At 40.3% G+C, this 21,493-nt stretch overlaps 2 protein-coding genes across 3 annotated transcripts in view; both read left to right on the forward strand.

Annotated features, from left to right (window-relative positions):
* The first annotated feature begins 8,033 nt into the window (after positions 1 to 8,033).
* On the forward strand, positions 8,034 to 9,501 carry GJE1 (gap junction protein epsilon 1). Its single transcript, XM_086744599.1, is given in 5 exon segments — positions 8,034 to 8,165; positions 8,545 to 8,727; positions 9,108 to 9,141; positions 9,144 to 9,433; positions 9,436 to 9,501. Coding segments are annotated over 5 exon segments (705 nt in total).
* A 4,129-nt stretch (positions 9,502 to 13,630) lies between these two features.
* The window catches only part of VTA1 (vesicle trafficking 1), a 42,648-nt gene continuing 34,785 nt past the window's right edge, over positions 13,631 to 21,493 (forward strand). For both annotated transcript variants that reach the window (XM_086744089.1, XM_086744090.1), the window contains exon 1: positions 13,631 to 13,812. In XM_086744089.1, coding sequence (XP_086600215.1) covers positions 13,704 to 13,812 — 109 coding nt within the window. In that variant the 5' untranslated portion in view covers positions 13,631 to 13,703. The remainder of the gene's footprint in view (positions 13,813 to 21,493) is intronic.

Consider the following 21,493-nt stretch of genomic DNA (forward strand, 5'->3'; position numbering starts at 1 on the left):
CCAGTGTAGGATAGCAGCCTTCCAGAGGGAGCTTATAAGAGGGATGGGGAGAAACTTTTTAGCAGGGCCTATTGTGATAGGACAAGCGGTAATGGTTTTAAACTAAAAGAGAGTAGATTTAGACTATATATAAGGAAGAATTTTTTTATAGTGAGGGTGGTGGAACACTGGAGCAGGTTGCCCAGAGAGGTGGTGGATGCCCCATCCCTGGAAACACTCAAGGCCAGGTTGGACGGGGCTCTGAGCAACTTGATCTAGTTGGGGATGTCCCTGCTTCTAGCAGGGGGGTTGGACTAGATGACCTTTAAAGATCCCTTCCAACCCTAACCATTCTATGATTCTATGACATTAGTGATTTATCTTAAATAACCTTTTACTAACATTAACAAACAAAAAGTATTGCTGCTTCTTGGAAGCCTTTTCTCACTTCCTTGAATTTATAAATGTGTTACAGTTGTGTAAATTGCCGATTCATATAATGCTGATTAGTTTATTAGAAAACCCAGCCAGTACTAGTCCTCAGAGATGATCAGGCCAGAGACTTTACCACTAGGTGACTGGGAACTGTGACAGAGCTCCTCTAGAAGTGATTCTTGTTACTGATGTTACTGATGAAGTTTCCTCCTGTCAGCTTGGATATTTATCACAACTGCTGCTACCTTCTACCTTGCTGAGTGTACACAAACTTTCCTAAGACCATCCACATTCAGATTTCTGCAAACTGAATTAGTCTTTTTGGTTGGCTGGATCCAATATGTGTTTTTAACACTGTGACCTTAGAGTATGGTCCTTTCACTAATTCATTTGAAAATGGGTTTATATGTGAACCATCAATGTGATTCCCATTGGGAGAATAGTTTAAAGTCAGCATGTCTTTAATACTGATTTACCTGAGACATCAAGAAGCTGAGTCTTTTTGCATGAATATCAGCAGATCACTCCAAAGGCTTCTATTGGTATAAACTTCTTGCAGTTTGCATGGAGAAAAGTGAGACAATTTGGTTTTTTGTTGCACACCACCATCCCCACTCCTACTGCTGCACTCCAGGAGAATTTCCTCTATCCTAATAATTTGTACTTGTCCGTTAGTCCAACGGATTAAATTCCTGAGGCTGACAAATTAGAAACATATTCAGCGGCAATTTATGTTCCTGATTTTTATTATTACTTGATTTTCTCTTGTCTGTTTTTTCAGAACTCTGAACAGCAAGGAAATAAGCTTTGAGACTGTGAGTGTCTCCAGCTCAAAGGAAAAAGAAAGTCGGATTATGCTTCTGAAGTCATTCAACAGACGTCTGTGTAAAGACAAGGGAATATACTCAAAGAGCATGAATAGAATTTCCTGCAGAGGCAAAAAGGAGCAGGAAAAGATCTGACATAAACCAGCCGGAATTCAGATCCCGGTGTACAAACTGTTCATCATTCTCTTTTCAAACAAAAGAATCCATCCGACTCTTTGGCTGTTATTTCAAATTATGGTCTAGAGACAATCTTATCATGCAACTGTGACACAGTACGTAGCCCCAGAGCGAAGGAGAGAGCGAGTGTCACAGGGAAGTCTCCTTGGTGGAAAAGAAACTGCCTAGGCTGAAATCAGCCAGTGCAGATGGACCGTATTGAGGAGTGCAATACCACAGGGCAGGGACTGCAACAACCTGGAAACATGGGGGGCAAATCCACTCCATCAGTAATTCCCACAGGCAGGGTGTCGTAGTTCAGCCCCGATCGGACCAGACTATGCAGTCTCTCTCTCACTCCCCCCACACTCCGAGAGAATAGGGAGAGAAAATATAAGGAAAACCGGCTCGAGGTTTGAGATAAGGACAGGGAGAAATCCTTAAAGTTACCATCACGGGCAAAACAGACTCGACTTGGGGAAAACTATTCATTTATTACTACAAACAGCAGGATAATGAGACAGAGAACAAGATAACCTCCCCCCACCCCTCCCTCTTCCCAAGCTTAACATTATCTCTACTACCTTCCCCCCCCGAGCGGCACAGGGGGGAAGAGGGAATGGGGGTTGCAGTCAGTTCATCATATGTTGTTTTATGCCACTGCTTCATGGTCGGGGGAAGAACTCCTCACATTCCTCCCCTGCTCCATTGTGGGGTCCCTCCCACGGGCCACAGTCCTTGCTCCGGCGTGGGTCATCTCTTCCACGGGTGCAGTCTCTCCAGAACAGCTGTCCCAGCGGGCCCTCCACGGGCCACAGCTGCCTTCAGGCATCCACCTCCCCCGGTACGGGGTCCTTCATGGGCTCCAAGTGGATCTCTGCTCCTCCGTGGACTCCATGGGCTGCAGGGGGACAACCTGCTCCACCATGGTCGTCACCACAGGCTGCAGGGGAATCTTGGCCAGGAGCCGCATTACTCCTCCCCCTCCTTCTGAACTGACCTTGGCGTCTGCAGCCGTTCCTCACAACAGGCTGGTAGATGTCTCTCAGGATCCTTTTTTTACATCTTATTCACTTCTCATCTCCTCTCCACTTCTTGCAGCCGGGCTGGACCGAGTCAGGCCCAGTCGGCTGCCTGGCGAGAGGCCAGAGGGTGAGGCCTGCAAGGCCCATGAGGCCTGCGCCTCCCCCTCTGCGCCTCTGCCCCCGCTCAGCTTCTTCACATCTTCTCTCTCCTCTCTCCTTTTTTTCTGTTTTCCCATTCTTAAATACGTTATCGCAGAGGCGTTATCACGAGACATTCTGCTACCAATCGGCTTGGCCTTGGCCAGCAGCGGGTCTGCCCTAGGCCTGGCCAAGTCCCCTGAACAAAGGGGAGCGACTTCTAGCAGTTTCCTACAGAAGCTACCACCTTAGGCCCCCTCCTCACTAACAAAACCACGACACAGGGATGCAACACCAGCCCATGCCGGCTGAGGAACTCCACACACCTCACAAACGCCCTCTACCAAGAACTGCTTCTAACCGGGGAAAAGGCTCCTTTTGCGTGTTTGTGGAGCTCAAGGCACTTGAAAATTCCAGGGCTAATTCCAGATTTGCACATCACAAAAGACTTCATGTAGTCCCATGAAAAGCCAAGCATATCTGCCACCAAAACTACCTGCAGTAAGTAGCCTTTAATTAGTATGCATGCTTGCAAACTAAATGAGAACTGTGTTCAAATGTAGCCCTGGAAGTGATCGTGTTTGAAGGCCTGATCTTCACTCATGCATTAAAAAGAAACAAAGCAACAAACAAGGAACAAATGCTATTTGATTTTAAACTGCTGAGCATTAGGAACCAAACCTTAGATAAATTTTTGTAGTATCATGCATTAGACCAGCAGCTACCTGGAAAAAGTGGACATGCATTGTAGCACAGAGTGACTTCTCCCAGACAGTCAGACATACAATAACCTTAAGTAAGTAGTTTTCTTTCTTGTTACTTGAATATAGGCTCTCTTAATTTGGTGGCAGGGTTTTTTTGGCAGAGGCTTCCATTACCTTTCAGCTTCTTGAGTCAAGGGCTCTATTTAAAGGATAAGAGGATATAGAAACAGATAATTTCTCCTATCCTCAGTTTTCAGAATAGAGTTTACTACTGCTGCTATGTGCGTAGCTGGAAGTGGGCCCAAGAAGCAGCTGGGAAGAGTGGGCAGAGTTGGAGAAAGGAGAAGATGGAGACAAGGGCTCTCTACCTAAGTACGAAAATATCCATGCTGCGAAGCCTCCAAGGAGGACAAACGTTCAGCTTCTAAGGCTACATCTCTAAGGCCAGACCTCAAACTAAGGTTAGACATCTTAACATCAAACCTCTATGACTCTTTTACTAGTAAAATAGCACTGAGAGTTAATCATCTCATAGGCAATGCCAATGCATCCCCTGAGAGAAATGGATATGAGAAGAATTATTCTAAAACGAAAAACTGTTGTGGATTTGTATAGACAATGTCACAAATGACATAAGCTAGCAAACGAGATCTGTTCTAAAGAGAAACGCTGAGTTCAACTATGGCTGCTCAGGGATAAGTTCTAAGAAACAGCCAACTAATAGAAAAGATGTCAGATGTCTGCCATGCAGCCCTTTCCCGTTCGAGACTCCAGATAACAGAAGAAGTAGCTACACTCTGTGGTCAGAGCTGAGCTGCATCCACCGGCAGCACTATGTCCTTGGAGCACTGGCTGCAGGCAGGAGTTTGTGGCCTCCCAGGCCTGGCAAAGCTGCAGCAAATATGAATACGGAAATTCCTCTTTGTTAAAGTCACATGACTGGACACAGTGACTGTAGAAAAGAAAGCTAGAGTGACTCACCACACGTATTTCTTAATTTTTCAAAATATGCCTTTTAGATTAAACAGATTTTGCATTAATTAAAAAAAAAAAAGGTGACGAAGAACCTTTATCTATGACACACATCTCCGCGGACTGAGAGCCATGGCTGAGCCCGTACCCCTGTGCAATAAACCCAGACTCTATTTAGTCTGTCCTTCTCAACTCACAGACTTTGCATCCTCAGGCTAAACGTAAACCAGCAGGCAGTCAGCAGGATCTGAGGAAGCTGCCTGCCTCCTAAACCTCCTGCCCTAGCTGAAGGTGAGGCAACCTCCATCTCAGATCCGAATTGCAGTGGAGGCACCCACCTGCAGCTACTGGACGCCTCCACTGGGCCTAAGCTTCATCGTGGGGAACTCTGCAAACCAAAATGGAAATTCAGCTTCTTCCAGTACTAGGCAAAGCTGGAAAGATGGCAGCAGAGGCTGTTCTCCAAGATTTAGGCATGCAAGCTCTCTTTTGGCAGAAAAAAAAACCAAAACAACACCTTATCTTACTTATACCAGTTCATTTTTTGTGCTATTTAATTATGTGCCATTTTCATGGTGCCATTTTTTCATGGCAGGAGGATAAGAGGTACCGTTACATTTAACGACACTGATAAAGCAATGAACTGGGTGCTTAAACACACAGTTCATCCCTCTAAGCACAAGTGCAGCTTTATGCATACATTTAGTTTCCACTTGTTTAACTGTGATTATTCAGTAGGACTTCAACTCATTAAAAGGCTAAAGAGCACACTGCTGAGTTGCAACCTTGAGCTGAAAGCCAGGCGTAGGGCTCACTCAGAAACAAGTGTGATATCAGCATCTTCCACCCCATTTGTGCATGATGGACAAAGAACAGACAGCCGCTCCTGCAGATGCAAAACAAATAATGATTTTCTGTCAAGAAAGTACCAAGAAAAGGCTTGAGCTGCCTTAGCAGATTGCATTCGAAAGGACTGCACAAAGCCAGCTTACTCTACTCCCATCCCAAGTCATCCTCTTAATGTGCTGTTAGGAAGCACATTATTGAACACACATGACAAAAGAAAAAACGTTGCTATCAGTTCCTCCTAGTGCGAAGATAATGGGCTTCCCATGCTTCAGCTCACATGACACGTATTGAGCCACTTCAAAGCAACCAACAGTGTTATTGTGGGGGCATTAATCACATTCAGTGGGGTTTGAGCGCAGACACCCATGGGGTTTGTATCGAGTTTATTTGACAGCCTCTCCAGAATTCATTTTTCATTTCAATGCCGTATTCTTTATGTGCTCTCAGAACTAAAGCAGAGCATTGCCAGCTAACTCTTATTTTAGCATCTTTATCGTAGGACAGAAACTCAAGTTTCCATAATGTTATACATTATACAGAGAACAATTTGATTGGTCGTACAGAGAACAATTTGATTGTCTTCAATTAGATGATCCAGTCAGGTGAACAATTCTGTAATCCCCACCTAACAATAAAAAGATACAAAGTAGCACTTGTATAGTGCATCTTTTTACCTAAAATGTGTTCTCAAATATTGTTTCTATCTATCGAGAAAACAAGTGCTTCCTGACCAAACTTAATGATGGTTGTGGGTTCATGTTGATTGATTAATATGAAAATAACCGCTACTATACCAAGCATAACAAAAAGCATTGAAAAATCTAGCTCAATTTAGAAACTCAGAGTTTTTAGGTTTTCGCATTATTGTGTTTTTAAAGATTTCTGCTTAAAGAGATCATAAGAAATACCAATACAAGTATTCTTTGAGGTACATTCAACAGTAAGTTTTCAATAGCAATTCAGGTTTTAAAATAATTAAATGATTAAAATATTACTGATATTAAACACCTGTCCAGCATGCTGAGCTAATTAAGTAACTTTATGGTATAGTGGGAACATTAAAAATTGATCTTGGATGATAGTTAAGCTCCATATGTATTATAAGTGGAAGGAAACTAATTCACTGTAATCACAATTATTGTGCTTTTGTGAAGGTTAGCCACACACCCTGAGAACCACAGTGTCTTATTGCAGATTGCACACCCCTGTGAGATATTATTGCTTTTAGTTCATTCAAGAGATACAAACGTCAACATTCTCTCTATGCAGTGGAGCAGCAGACTGCATTAAAAAAAGTTTAGAAACCCAGTCTCAGTGCTACTAATAGAACACCTTTTACAGTCCTCCAGGAGATAAATAGACATTTAATTAATTGCCTGAAAATGGAGCTGTAGTAAATAGCACACAACTATCAAAGCGCTTTTCATCTTCTTCGTAATCTGGCTACTTCAGAAGATGCAGGGCAGGTTCCCCTTACAAAGGGTGTTCTGATGCCTTACAACAGTTATCCTGATCGTGCCATTAATATAATCATTGTGGTGCCTTTTAGAGCCACAGCAGACAAACCCACACATAAAAATGAACTCTGATTCCCATCTCTTCCATCCACCTGCCTATGTTTCCATGCCTATGAGCATGGAGGGAGCAACACTTTTTGTTACACCAGCTTGAAGTCACACTGCAACCAATTACAAGGGAGGCTCTCTCATGCATTTAGAAGCAAAAGTGTCAGTCTCCCTTGGATTTCGTGGCTGGATTTCACCTTCCTGTGCATCCTCTTCAGAATGCTCAACAAGCTAATGTGCACCAGCAACTGAACGAGAAGCCACCTCTTCCTCTCCTCCAGTTTCCCATCTCCTTCCTCTCTCCACCTTCTCATAAAACTCCTACTAGGTAGAAAGGAACGTGTTGAGGTATGTCCCTGCAGCTGTTTATCAGCAGGAGCGTCCGGTGGATGCATGAGCTCGCATGCACAGATCTTCTGAAGTTCCTTCAACTGTGCATATGGAGTAGGCGAGCAAATTATTAATAGCAATTATTGCCATTAAGTTACTTGTAGCAATATTCGAGTGGTTAATATTATTTATTTTAATTCAATTGCTGTTATTTCTTTGAATCCAGAATCTTGGATTGTTGTGGTTTAGCCCTGGTCACCACACAGTTTCTTGCTCTCCCTCCCACTCCCCAGCGGGATGGGGGAGAGAATCAGGAAGAAAGGAAATTTCATGGGTTGAGATGAAGAGCTCACTAGAATAGCAAAAGAAAATGACAATAATAACAAAATACAAGGATACTAAAATATAAAAAATGAGCAATGCACAATTTCTCACCACCCAACGTCCCAATGATTGATATAGCCCATCCCGAGCTATATCATCTTATATACTGAGCATGACATTTATGGCGTGGAATACTCTCTCTGGCCAGTTTGGGTCAACTGTTTTGGCTCTGTCGCTCCTAGCTTCCTGCACATTAGCGAGACCTGGAAGGCCAGACAGTGTCCTTGGTCTCTTTAGCAACAACGCATAACATCAGTGTGTTTATCAACATTCTTCACATACAAAATCCAAAACACATTGGCTACTGAAAGGAAAATGAACTCCATCCCAGCCAAAACCAGGACATGGACCTACACTTTCGAGTTTGGTTGCATCCTGACTTTTTCTTGGACTTAGCTAAGAATACATTATTAAACTCCAGGTACATGGAGCCAGTTAGCAGCACACGATGCTGCCATTCATGGGGTCCCGGCCCCACTATTGTTGGTCCGCTGCCGGCCTGAGGGCTGGGGGCAGAGTGTGCGGCAACTCCCCGTCCCTGCACATGTCCCCCAGCCAGATGAGAGGTGTGTGAGCATGCAGGGGGGACCCGGGGTGGAGCTGGGAGCAAGTGGTCTTTCTGGCCCTAAACCAGGGGGGGAGCTACCCCATGTTCCCCCCTTCCCCCCGATGTCCTCCTGCCTTCACGAGCCCGCCCAGCAGCAGGAATTCCTGGGTGAGACCCAATGCCCACCAAAACAAGCCTGCCTGGGTGCTAGAAAGACCCCTTCGGGGAAGCTGAAACTTAATTTGCAAGAACACGTATCGTCAGGTCTGATGACGGCATGGCAGTCCTTATTTTGCTGTCACCTGACACCACGTAAGTCAATACATCAGCAAAACGAACCGACCTTCAGTCGAAGCGTCTGGCTCTGCTTGGTGCATTCTGCAACAGCAGAATACAGATAAAGGCAGTGAAACAAACTAACTGGTAAGTGCTAGACAAACGGATGGAGCAATGATAAAGTGTTCTAAGCCATTATTTTGTTGGAAGGCTACTGCAGCCTTCATAGGCAAACTCGCTCCTTTTAAAACAAGCAGAATAAAATCAATATTTTGGATAATGAAAAAGAGCAAGTAGGCCTCCGACAATAATGCTGTTCATTTTTGTTTTCATGTTGAACAAACCTGGGATTTGCAGGTCAGGCTACCAACAGTAACTGGCCAATTCTACACTGTTTTCTTTATATCAGTTTGTATGTTTTTCCTCAGCGTTTTAGGCTTTGCTGCCTATGAGAATGAGGCCTTGCATTTGAGCTGTGACCCAGACAAGAGGAAGGTTAATCTCTTCTGTTGCAAGCAGTTCAGGCCTATAACTCCTCAGGTAATTTTTAATCATAGAAATTCAATGTTAAGAAAATAAACTGCAAAAATTAAACATAATTGTTCCATATAAGAAATAGTAACTAATTTGGCTAATTATCACTTAGCTTTTTCATGAATATTTTCTTTTTAATAACCTTTCATCTGTGACTAAATACAGAGTTGTACTTTCTGTTCCTCATAACAATTCTCACATTTCAGAAATCAACTGAACTTTTCAAATTAACACTAGACAGTGATTTTTACCTTTATTGTCATCTAAGTGTTTATACATTTGATATATATAGAAACAGACTTGCCATATGTTCCAATATTTGCACGTTTCAGCTGTCCCGATGCACTTGTAAATGATCTGACAATGATGTTTCTGCTCCATTTTAGGTATTCTGGACATTACAGCTGGTGATTGTACTGGTACGCAGAGCATTTTTCACCTTTATGCTGTGTGTAAGAGCATCAAATAGGAAGATACCCTCCAAAAGTCATTCTATAGCAGTTTTTGTATCTTCTCTGTTTTCTTAAGGATTATCCTTGAAGCTGTGGCTTTTTGGCTTCAGATTCAGCTCTCTGATTTCAAAGTGAATGCAATCTACATGTGTGATGTGGGAGCACTTAAAAAAAAAAAGTTTAACGTGGTGCCAGGGCACTCTGAAAAGACAATTTTTCTTGTTGCAGTGTAGACATTTACTGTGATTACAGTGGTCTTGTAAAAGTGTGTGTTGCCAAAGTTTTTGAGATCTCATGTAGAAGGCTAGGTTTCTTAAAAACTCAGTGATGTCAGTCACTCCTAGTCATTTACCACCTTGTCCACGTGCAGTTTTATAACAATGATTTCAAGCTAGAACAAAAAACATCTCCTGTCCTCTGTGCAGTATTGCAGAAGAGAACCACACTCATGATTACTGCTGCAGAGTAGTCATCTGACACTTATCTAAAAACCACCACATTACATGAATAATCTTTGTTTCTATGTCAAGACCAAAGACAATAAGATTTACAAGAGTAACATGTTTTCATGACCTGTCACATACGATAGTTTTGCCTCCAGAGGAGTATCTGTGTGTGACAAGGAGGTTATTTATAAATGTATTTTTATTCACAGCTTTTCTGAACACATGCAATTGGACCTAATAAAGTTATTGACCTTGCAGGAAAAACTATTCCAAATTTCTTACATGTTTTTATGGCTTGAGAATTAAGCAGTAGTGGTGGATTGTCTCTGGGTACCAAAAAGTGATGAAACACTTTCTCAGGCAGTGCCACTGTTCCAACTTGCATCTCTGCAAATGCAGAGACTCCTGGTTAGGCTGCAGTGACAACATACCCATCGGTATCATCCTACTGTGCAGCAGTCCAGATAGTGTCATCTGCTAGCTGTGAACCTCCTTTTAAAAGTGAAAGACTAGCATGGTATACTTTGTGCTGACTGTAATGCCTTACCCTCATTACGTTTTGGCTTATGATGTAGGAGATTTTACTGATTTTTTATAACCACATTTTGAAGGAGTAAAAGGACTTTTATGAGTTAGTTTCGCATAAGAGCCTTAAAAGTGTCAAACGAAAATCTCAGAGAAAAGTCTTTTCTGGGTCCAGTTACACCTTGATCTCTGTGATTGCTGCTTCTGTGTGACTGTAGAACTGGGACCTCAGAATTTTTTTTGCTGTGTGAGTCACATTTAACTTCTTATTGCTCTGAAAATAACTAAACTAAAACTAAACTAAACTAAAGGTGCTAGAATAACAGTTAAAAAGAAGTCTGCATACTGAAACTATTCCATGCAACAAGTGTATTTGGATAGGTTAGGTCTTGAACTTTATATAAGTATCAGAAGTTTTCACGTGTGACAGTTCCTTCTTAAGGACTAATAGACATCTTAAACTTGGAAGTTATTTCATTCCTTGTGCTGAAGTGAGGTTATGGAAAAAAAACCCCACAGATTTCAGAACTGAAAAGAAAGGAGGAATTAGTTTCCTGTATAACAGATGTACAAATAGCAATCATAACAATTAGCTATTTTTCATTTGTTTTTCAAATAGCCTCAATTTCTAGGAACAAAAAAAAAAGGAAGGTTTCGTCCTCTTCCTCTTTCATCACTTTCTATGGCTACTAAATTGAACAATTCCTGTTCTGAGTCTCTGCGAAACAAGAGACTCAGATTCATCAGTACATAACAGTAATCCAGGAACCAGCAAAGTCAAAAGGAATCTGTCAGCATCTTTGGACATAGTTTGAGGCCTGTAACACTGAAGTGAAGAACATCTTTGCGTCTTGAACTAAGTTTAACTTACGTGAAAAAAACACAGTATAGGCAATACTGAGCATAAAAGTGTAAAAAGCTGAGATCCCAGTGACAGTGTTGGGTTCTTTCAGGAATATTTTGAAAATTCCAGAAAAATTACTACAAAATCTTTTAGCACCAGCTGTCTGTTAAGCCATCTCAAACAAGGTTGAGTTATCAGAGCCTTGTAATCCTCACTCACAAAAGTAGTCCTCGTTACATAAATGGGATTGCATGATTTAGTTGTCTTGGGTTTGATTACTTCTGTGCCATTTAAATCAAAGTGGATCACAACTAGATGTGTAATTTCTTTAACAGGCTTATCAAGAACAAGATGACAAATTTCAATGTATTAAAACATTAATGTGTTATTTTTTCCCTACAGAAATAAGTTATATGTTGTCTTAAATGTATGTTCAGTCCATGCTATCCAATTTGTGGAATATTAAACCAGTTATTTGGTATTTGCAAGAATTACAAGTGGAGTAAGAATCACTGTGCTAACTTCTTGTTTGCGTAATATGCCACGTGCTTTGGTCGATACATTCTTAATTTTTTGTTGTATACATCGGTATCCATCTGGAGTTATTCTTAGCAATTTAAACTTGTAATCTCAGGTAAAAAAAAAACTTACTTATAAATAAAATACAGTACATATAGCTACTAAAAAGAAGAATTTACTTCCATGTGGTAGGTATAGTGGTGACCAACTGTAAAATCACACTTAAACAGATGTTTGTACAATAATAAAATAATTTCATCAAAATCTTGTCAGTATTTTCCATGGTGCTTAATACTTCCATTGCTTCTTGTTTTCTTCTGTAGATTTCAAAACACATCAGAGAGGTCAGAGGGGTGCCAAAACCCCCAGCCCCTCAGGGGAGTTCCCTGTTACCATCAAGAGCCTTGCAGAGCCAGGACTGGCACACCACTGCCTGTGGATCCCGGGGTGGGAGGGCACTCTAGGAGCTGGATTATCCACCACCATGCCCTGTCCCTTGGTGGTCAAAATCTGGTACATAGCAAAACACGTTATTCTTCCAGATCAGATACAATGCAGATTTTTTCTGCATTTCCTGTGAAATTAAAATTGTCAAATATGCATTATTGACTTTTAGAGCAAATGTTTTTCTGTGACTGATTCCGTGATTAGTTTCTGGAATACGTTGATGGAGATATTAAGTCCATGTAAAGAAATAATTTTCCCACGGTTGTCAACGCTTCTCTTTTCTATATTTGACATTTGTTTTCCTGGCACTCATTGCATTCTCAAGTGCCTCTAAATTTTTCTTCCTCCTAGTCTTCCAAACTCCCACTACTTTTATCCTCATTTACATTGCTCTTTATCAGCTTTCTTCCACCCTTGATCCCTCTGAGATTTATAACATGCCTGCATGCGTTTCTCAGTGTTGCACTGATTTTAGCTGAAATGCTTAGCAAATATTTGAGATGATCCTGAAGGCTCTTTTTGCCATTATGAAAGGAATTACATAATACACTTGGGGATTCTTTGATTCAATTCTATTTCTTTACACAGCAAACATGAAGTTCTGTCTCCCAGAAGACAGTAGGAAGTATTTTTGTTGCTTACATCATAGCCACATTTTAAGTGCTTCTTTGACATTTTCATTGTTTTCCACCATACTCTAGCTGCCTCATTTTCACAGATAGCACTCAAAGCAATCCCTAGCTCATGCATTTGCAGCCAGTTTTATCTCTAGCCAGACATCATGCCCATTTCAGTTCTCACTTAACAAAGAGATGTAATTGTTTCCTCCATCATCTTCAATGAAACAAGCTAAATACACCCAGTAAGTGATGTGATTGCCTTTACATAAAAGGTATAGTTGCTCTGAGACAGCTAATTTCTAGTACACCACCACAAGATCCCAGTCCTATAACCACTCCTTGTTCTGTTCCTTTCTTGTCTTCCTTACTTCTGTTCAGGCATCATCTCCCTTCCATTTTCTCTTCAACATCGTTCTTTATGCTCTGGAGCACTGACATTCTCTTGCTTTGCAGATAGGCATTTTGAGACCAGGAGGAAGTCTGGCAACACTGTCATTTAAAAGAAATCTTAAAATCATTTAACTATGCTGTCAGAACGAGACGACAGACACTAACATAATTTATATTGCAATTTGTGAGATCCATTTTGCTTCAACAGTTCCCATTTCTTTTGCTGTTCTTATCCTCTCTCAGTAAAAACCGAAATCCCTGGAGGTTCCTCCAAGAAAAAGTTATTTGGGAAGTGGTGATCCTGCGAGCCGTACTTTGCAGGGCTGGCGGACTTTCCAACAGCTGCCGGGAAGCGGCCCAGTCCGGTGAAGCGCTATTAACCAAGGCACGGCTGCCCAAGGCTTCTCCAACGAGGGGCTGTGGGAAGAAGGGCCGATGCCTGGGAGCAGAGGGCACGAGGGCCTCCCAGACCTCGGGTGAGCCTCAGGGCTGCTCAAGGAGAAGGTTTTTCAACCTGAAAATTAATTCCACTTGCAGCCCCGTCGCCCTCTCCGTCCCCTGCCCCTCCCGCTCAGCAGGGGGCGCTCTTCCCGGGAGCACCGCCCCGGGCGTCAGCCCGCCCGCGCGCACGCGCCCCGGCGTCCCGTGCCGGAAGCGGAAGCGACCGGCGCCAGGCTCGCTAGCCACAGCCGTTGTCGGCCGCCGGTTGTTGTTGGCGCTTCGCGTCGTCGCCCGCGGGATGGCGGCCACGGCGCTTCCCCCGCTGCCGCCGCAGTTCAAGAGCATCCAGCACCATCTGCGAACCGCGCAGGAGCTGGACAAGCGCGAACCCGTGGTGGCGTACTACTGTGAGTGAGGCGGACGCAGCGTCGACCCGCCCCCCCCCGGGCCTGGGCCGGGCCCGAGCCAGCCCGCCCCGCCCTGCCACCACTCCCTGCAGCTGGGGCCGCCGCCGCCCCCCGGCCGCCCCCTCTCTGTCTGCCTGGCTTGTGGAATTGCGCGGAGTGCCCCTCGGATGTACGGGAAGTGGGGGCGGGAGGAGAAGCCCCACCTCTCGGGGCGGTACGAGGTGTTCAGGGTCTTCTTTGTTTGCCGCTTCAGCTGCAAGCTCCGGCTTGTCGTTCGTGTGCTCTATTTCTGCAGAGTTAAGTTTCTTTGCAGTTGTAGTGGGTACGGCCGAAACCTAAATACATGCTTGTAGGCAGGTGTATGAAGTCAAGTCTTCTGTGTTGGGATAGTCCTAAGTATCGTAAAAACCTAACATTCGAGAGTCTTTTCAGAGATTTTCACCTGCTGAAAAGACTTCCTTCTTTCTGCCCTGTGTCTGAGTAAGCAGATTGGCTTTAAGAATGTTTTATCCCTTTAACAGTGTTCATTTTGTTTTCTGTGAGGCTTTGTGACTTCTTCGAGTTCTCTACAGTGGTGCTTTTTTGTTTGTTTCATTGAAATGAACACAGCAAAAAAAAATTTACTGGATATCTTTCAGATTAATATGTAAACTTTTCAGGTTAACTTAGGGTGGTCGTCAGGGTGGTCTGTGAGCCTTTCTAAAAGGCTTTCTATAGTTAATTAAGAACTGCAAACCTGTTGTTAGTAGTCTTGAATTCCTGTCATTGTTAATCACCACACTTGGAAAATTTCTAAGACTAGCAGATTACCAGAAATGTATGCTTACGTTGTCTGTTTTTTTCTTTTTATTAAGATACAAGGAGGTCATTTGAGGGGTTTACTTGTCAGTAGCTTGTCTTCAGAAATAGTTAAATAAAAAATAGAGGTAGAACTGGTACTTTAATTGGTAAGGCAGTCTTAAGTTTAGAAGGATGAACTAATGAAATTCAGGCTTTAGAAAGCTCTGAAAACCCGTCATGTCAGTGTCAGAAGAATAATTCTAAGTTTTACGTGTTGTTTAGGACTGCTGTGCTAATGTGGAAAAGTGCCACCAGGGAAGCAAGATAGCCATATATTAGAATACTGAATGTTTTCAATAGTACTCGCTCTTTTTTTACTGGAAAAACACAGGACAAACCATAGTTTATGTGGCAGGAAGCACCAGCTAGGTCAAGTTGCACTGTTTGTTTCTGTCTTTCTTTATTTCTTTGGGTTTTGTTATTAGATGTAACACCCTGTCTGGCTATACAATAAAAATACTAGCATTTAGTCTAAGTAACAAAATACAAGTCTATTTTAAGTTTAAAACAGAAGTGTTTTAGTGTCTGATCTCTGATTTTCTTAATATCTTTTCCATTCTGAAAATTAATGTAAGTCTTTGTGTACAGGAAAAATGTGTTGAATAATTAGCATTTTCTGTAAAGTCCTTTGTATTGTCTGTCCTAGGTAGCCTGAAGTTTTGTATAACTTATTTTTTCATTTGAGTACTTCAGCACATCCAATTCATTACTGAGTATGCTGAAAAATACGTGCTAGAGATACCTTTCTCATTACATTATTACGTAAAGTGAAAAGCAGTGACACCTCTATTTCAAGGCAGGTCTTGCTTGGATCCTTTGTTCTTTCAGATACACAAAGGTGAAGAATTAATTTTCACCAGTGTTCTACTGATGACACTTATTTCCTCCCATGGTTGATGAGTTTGTCTGGATTGACTAAAATGCAGAATTCCTGTTTCATGGGATTTTTTTCTTGTTGTTATTTAAATTCTGGTTTTGAAGCAAAAGTAAGGTTTATGAACCATTAATTTTGAACATTGTGGTTTTGGGACAATTATGTGGAATCCTAAAGTATTAATTATTCATATTGCTACTGTTAAAAAAATGTACTGTATATACTTCTAGCATGCTATGACTAAGAAAAGCTTTCCTAAAAAGGTTGGGGTTTTTTAAAGTGTAAGTCTGAATATACAAAAAAATTCAGGACACCTTTCAGATAACATTTTGAAAGCAGCACAGATTTTATGTGGAGTTAAAGCAACGTTTTTCATTAGATGCTTCGCTGAAAAAACTTAACATCTCTTTCTTTACTCTTTTAAACATGTTTCTGAGGAGCTCCATACATTTGCTACAGTGTATTGAGTGGAAGGAATACTGTGAGGAAAGCCTGGGATGTGCTGGAAGATGTTGTGTTCTCTGTGCTGGTGCTTCTTTGCCAGCCTCGTCTGCAGGCGTGTGCCTGGCACCTTGTGTGTCATAGGACCCAGGAGGGTGGTGTGGCGCAGCATCCAGCTGAGGGGACCCTGTGGTGAAAGGTCATGTGCTGGGACAGTGCTGTGTGTTCTGTCACAAGTCTGCGCAGCCACTATATGAGGGGGAATGTCTGAACTTTGGTCATTTGATGGATGTAACTACAAGTCTGAAGAGTAAGGTGTTTATAGCTTTGGAATGTTGCCAGGAGTGGTTCATTCCTAGCCAGAAGCTTTGGTCCATTAAAGTTTCCACGGCACAGTAGTTTTCACTATGGATGTATGTTTGCTAGGTTTTGGTTTATGTGCAGTTTAGCTCAATTCCACTTGTATATTTCTTATAATAAGAGCTGCTACACAAACTATTTTAAATTATCAGAAGCAAGTGAACACTAGAAAGATGTGTTTGCAACCTAAAACATTACTTTCTGTAGCTCAGGAGCAACTGTTTGCTGCTCATCTTATTATTTTTGTCTGTTGTCAGCATACAGTGGTACCGGAGGTGTGCTCTCAAAGCTGGGAATTTGAATGGCAGTTACACATTTTATTTGTATACATCACTTTATTTTTTTTTCCTCTTATGTTTTTTGAGTGTAGTTCATTTGAAGCATTAAACTGGCATAAACCAGCACTGCCACCTAAAGAAAATGCTGTAGGCCTGCTCTGGCATTTCATTCGCTACCCTAGTGTGCTTCAGAAGTAAACATTGATGATGAAAAACAACAATAAGTTGTTTTTCAGCCAAGCCAATTCACTGCCACTTAAACAGCTGTGCTCCCATACAGACAAAGACAAGGAACAAGACGCAGTGGCTTGGGGTGAAGACAGGACTCTTGCTTTTTAAATATTGCTGGCATATGTTGATTTAAAGAAACTGTCATTTGATGAACATTAATCTCTGGTTTACACAATGTGGGTAGCATGGATAGCTACAGCAGGGATGATTTTTATTTTTCAACTGCCATATAATTTTCTGTGTTGAAAGAACGACATTGATGCTCTTGTGCACCATAACACATCACAGATTTTTTTTTTTTTTTTGTGAGGTACTTTGCTTTGCTAGAAGCACTGCAAAAAATTAAAAATTGTTTTATTTCTGGTAATCCTCTGTGTTCCTTACAAAGCCTTCATGTTTAACTCCATTTTTAGGTATTGAAATTCAAATCAGCATAGAATCTGTAGTTTTATATGCTATTTGTAAACTGTTACATTTTTTAGCCCTGGCCACTATTAGTAGATGGACATAACTGACTGAAGCAATAAAAATATATATTTTTTTTTTTCTTGACATTAAGTACCATAAATTCACAGGATTGTAAAATTTGTTCTACTTAGAACATAGACTGTAGAAAAATAAAGAAACCAATCTTATTTTTTTAAGTTGTACAGGACATGATCTCACAAAATAATTTTCCTTCTGAGGAGATTAGATGCTTTGTGGTTAATGTAAGTGTTCATCAGTAATCTACCACTTTCTTTTAAAATGCTTACCTCCCCTTTTTCTCACATTTTTTATTATTTTGTTGATAATTGTCATAAGTATTTAGGTATTTCAGATTCAGAAAAGGTCATCTGATTCGATAGGTATAAGGGAATACCAGTAAAGGATGCTGTGTTGATTGCATAGCAAAGGAAAAATAAGTGATTAGTGGTCAATAAAATAACTTTCTTTTGTTGAAAACGTACATGAGTCTGTTTGACTACTTTGAGATGTTATTCTGCAAACACAAGGAGGCAGGCTTTGATTAAAAATATCTCTTGCCTGTGTAATAACCAAAGAAATTGTATTTCTAACTGTGCCATAGGCAGTTTGACTCAGATGTTATTTTTTGAAAAATTGCAAAGTTTGAGAGGTAGTTTTGTCTTCTGAAAACTTATGGTCTAGTGTTTAAAGCAGGATTTTCCTTAACGGCTCTTGTTTCAGCCTTTCAGTAATGTTAAGCTCTTTTCAAAGATGATTGGTAGTTTATTTTATACTTCTATGCTTACTGGCCATTGATGTTCTGATTCAAAAGTATTGAGAGAATGCCAGTGAGTTGCCAGAAAAGCTTTGATGTTTCATGATGTATAACATCCTAACACACAACGGTGTTTGGATATGCAGTGAGTGCAACATGAAAAAAATATTCTAATAACTTCCAAAAAGCAGGGCTGTGATAGTTTTTGCTTTACAGTATGGTAAACATCAGAAAGCATTCATGTGAGATTGGTAGACTTGATCTGTTTAAAAAAGATGTGAAGAAAGTCTCCTATAGTTCTCAAATTCTTGAGATCGAAAAGCACCAGAGAAGTCCTTCCGAAGGACCTTACTGTTGTGTTGAAATTTCTGATTTTGTGGGATCAAGACACAGAGAAAAGCAAAAGAGATTTTTTTTTTTTTTTTCCACAAGTAGTTGAAAACCTCTTAAATCAAAAGTAATTTGGCTTTTAACGGAAATACCCATCTGTTAAATGTGGCTGACTTTTTACTTTCAAATTCAGTCATATCCTTGAAACAAGCTTCTTGCTGCATACCAATTAAAATACTTTTTTTTTCATTTAAAAAATAAAAAAAAGACAAAAAAATAAAGTTAATGGCCTGCATCAGAATTAGGGAAATCTTTTTACTGTGCAATTTTACAACTGAAGTACTGTTAATTTTTTACTGATCCTTCCTCAAAGCAGAGGACTAATAACAAGACTATTATTTTAATTGGGCTTTTATTCAACTTTTTATTGTATCTTGATGCATTATGAATGACTAATTTAGAAGATGTGTGTAATTCAGCAGTATTAATGGATATAAAAGTAACTGGTATTTCCTGTATTTCACTGCAGAGGTTGTGCACATACTTACTGACTTCGTTTAACTGGGGCATTGTAGAATTAAAATGCATAAAATAATATTCTTATAACGTTCCTTATCTAATAAGATCAAATTCCTGAGCTTTCCAATTTGAATATTAATTTTTTGTACTGCTTTTATTGAATACGTTTGTAAGAGTACATTTTCCATGCTCTCATATTGCTGGTGGCGTAAAACTTTTGTGTGCTACTTATACTGAACATTATTTAAAGCCTATTATTAGAGATTACATACTGAAGAACAGATTTAATCTGTTCTTTACTCACGATAAGTTAATTGAAATGGTCAAGTATTTAAGAAGTAGATATCCATTTCATATTTCATAGTGTACTGTGAGACTTGTTATAATCGTAGTGTGAGTATAAATACAATATTTCTCAATTTTTTTTTTCCCCAGTGCTTTAAATTTTTTCTGTCTTCAATCTTAGCTTATTTACTCTGATTTGTTTCAAAAATTTGAAGTGGGAAAACTGTACTCTTAAAACTCTGATTTATCTGTGGAAACAGAAAAACAGTGAGAAGTGATTGGAATAACAGATAAATGCAGAAACCCCACAGTCTTCAAAGCAAACTGTGGGTAGAAGCAAAAACTAAAGATTATGTTAACTATTGTAGTATTTTTGGCACTTGCTTTGATTACATAGCTAATATTTTAAAATAATCTGCTCTTACAGACCTACAAATAAGAACATAAAATAGAACAAGTGTACTTCAGAGATTGAAACTTTATTTCTGAACTATGTGAATTTGTATAAAACTCCTAAAGTTCAATTGTACAGTGTAGATATACTAACATGCATTTTTCCACCATAAAATTGACAGATTTTGATGGGACTTTATTCAACTTGGGCCTCTGGAAATAGATTTAAGAACTGTCTTTTCCTGTCTGAGGTTTGCTGCTACTTCTGAAGAAGGAATGCATCAATATCAGGATTCTTATTTGCAGAATCACAGAAACGTTGAGGTTGAAGGGAACTTTGTGCAGCGCCTGGTCCAGTCCCCTACTCAAGGCATGCTCAGTAGGGCAGGTTGGTCATGACAGTGTCCAGGCAGGTTTTGAATATCCCCAAGGATGGAGACTCCACAGTTGCTAGGAACAACCTGTTCCAGTGTGTGGTTATCCTTACAGTAGATTTTTCTTATGTTAAATGGAATTTCCTGTATTTAATTTTGTGCCCATTGTCTCTTGTCCTGTCACTGGGCACCACTGAGCTTTGTCTTCTCTCTTTACTGCCCAACTCCCCACATCAGGTATTTATGCACGTTGGTAAGAACCCTCTGATCCTTTTCTTTTCAAGACTAAACAGTCACAGCTCTCTACCTCTCCTAGTACAACAGATGTTCCTAGCCCTTCATCATCTTTGTGCCCCTTTCTTTGTTTCTTGGACTGGGAGCCTGGAATTGGACCCAGCATTCCAGGTGTGTCACACCAGTGCTAAGGAGAAGGGAAAGATCACCTGCTTCAACTTACTGGCAGTGCTTCTCCTAATGCAGCTCCTAATGTTACCAATTAAGGTCAGGAGTGCACTTCGGAAGCTTATCTCATGGTCATACCCATCTAAGGTCCTTTAATTCACCTCACACAGTAGTTTGAGAGCATGAAATAGGTCTCTTCCAGTTTAAACTAAACTGGATGATGTTCCACAGGAGTGCTTCAGGTTTGTGCTCTGATCACTAAAAGATGTTTTATCCTCATGACTAACTAATCCAGAGTGGCTGCCTTCTGATCCTTTTGCCTTCTTGAGATCTCAATTACTATAAGTCCTGCAGTTAAGGTAGTTTTCCTGTTTTAATTAGAAATATTTCATTTTCTTTATTAGACTATAGAGACAAGCTTTGAAAAATACTGGTAGTTTAAATATTGTGCAAAAGCTTAGAAACCTATGAATTCCACATACAGATCTCTTAATGACATTTTATGAGACTGAAATTGGTCCTTAAACCACACTGAAGAATGACAGTGTAGAGTACTGAGTGGTGATTTCCTAGGATTCATAATATATATTATTAGATGACTTGTTTTGTCATCCTACCTTAATAATTACCACTTTTGTTTGTAATTGCAAATTTTGTTTTACCAATTTATTTTGTTTACAAGTTGCTATTCTTCAAGTAACAGTGAATTCTAAATAATTCTAACTTTCAGTAATTTAAAGTAAGAGATATTTTATGTGAGATAGTTTTGATTTGACAAAGCTTGTCTGGCATGTAACATAACCTTGAAATATACTGTTATCAATCAATTTTCTTCTGTTGGATTATAGAATTCTATAAAAGAATCTGAGAGGAAGAGGAGGTCATGATACTATCCTTTTTGGTTTTGAGTTTCTTAATTAAATTTGTGTGTAGTTTTCCTTCCCTCCACTCTTGTCTCAGAACATTTTTTTTCTTGCATTTCTCCTTAGAATAATTTTACTTGAAAATAAATATTTTGAAGTAATTTGTTTTCTCTGGAATGTTTCAAATTTTGAGTTCATGCTGCCAGCCTAATACTTACCTTGTCTTTTTGCCAGTTTCCCTCAGCATCATATAATGAAGAGGAGGTATA

The sequence above is a fragment of the Chlamydotis macqueenii genome, chromosome 3, assembly GCF_036417535.1.
Source record: "Chlamydotis macqueenii isolate bChlMac1 chromosome 3, bChlMac1.mat, whole genome shotgun sequence".
Lineage (NCBI taxonomy): Eukaryota > Metazoa > Chordata > Aves > Otidiformes > Otididae > Chlamydotis > Chlamydotis macqueenii.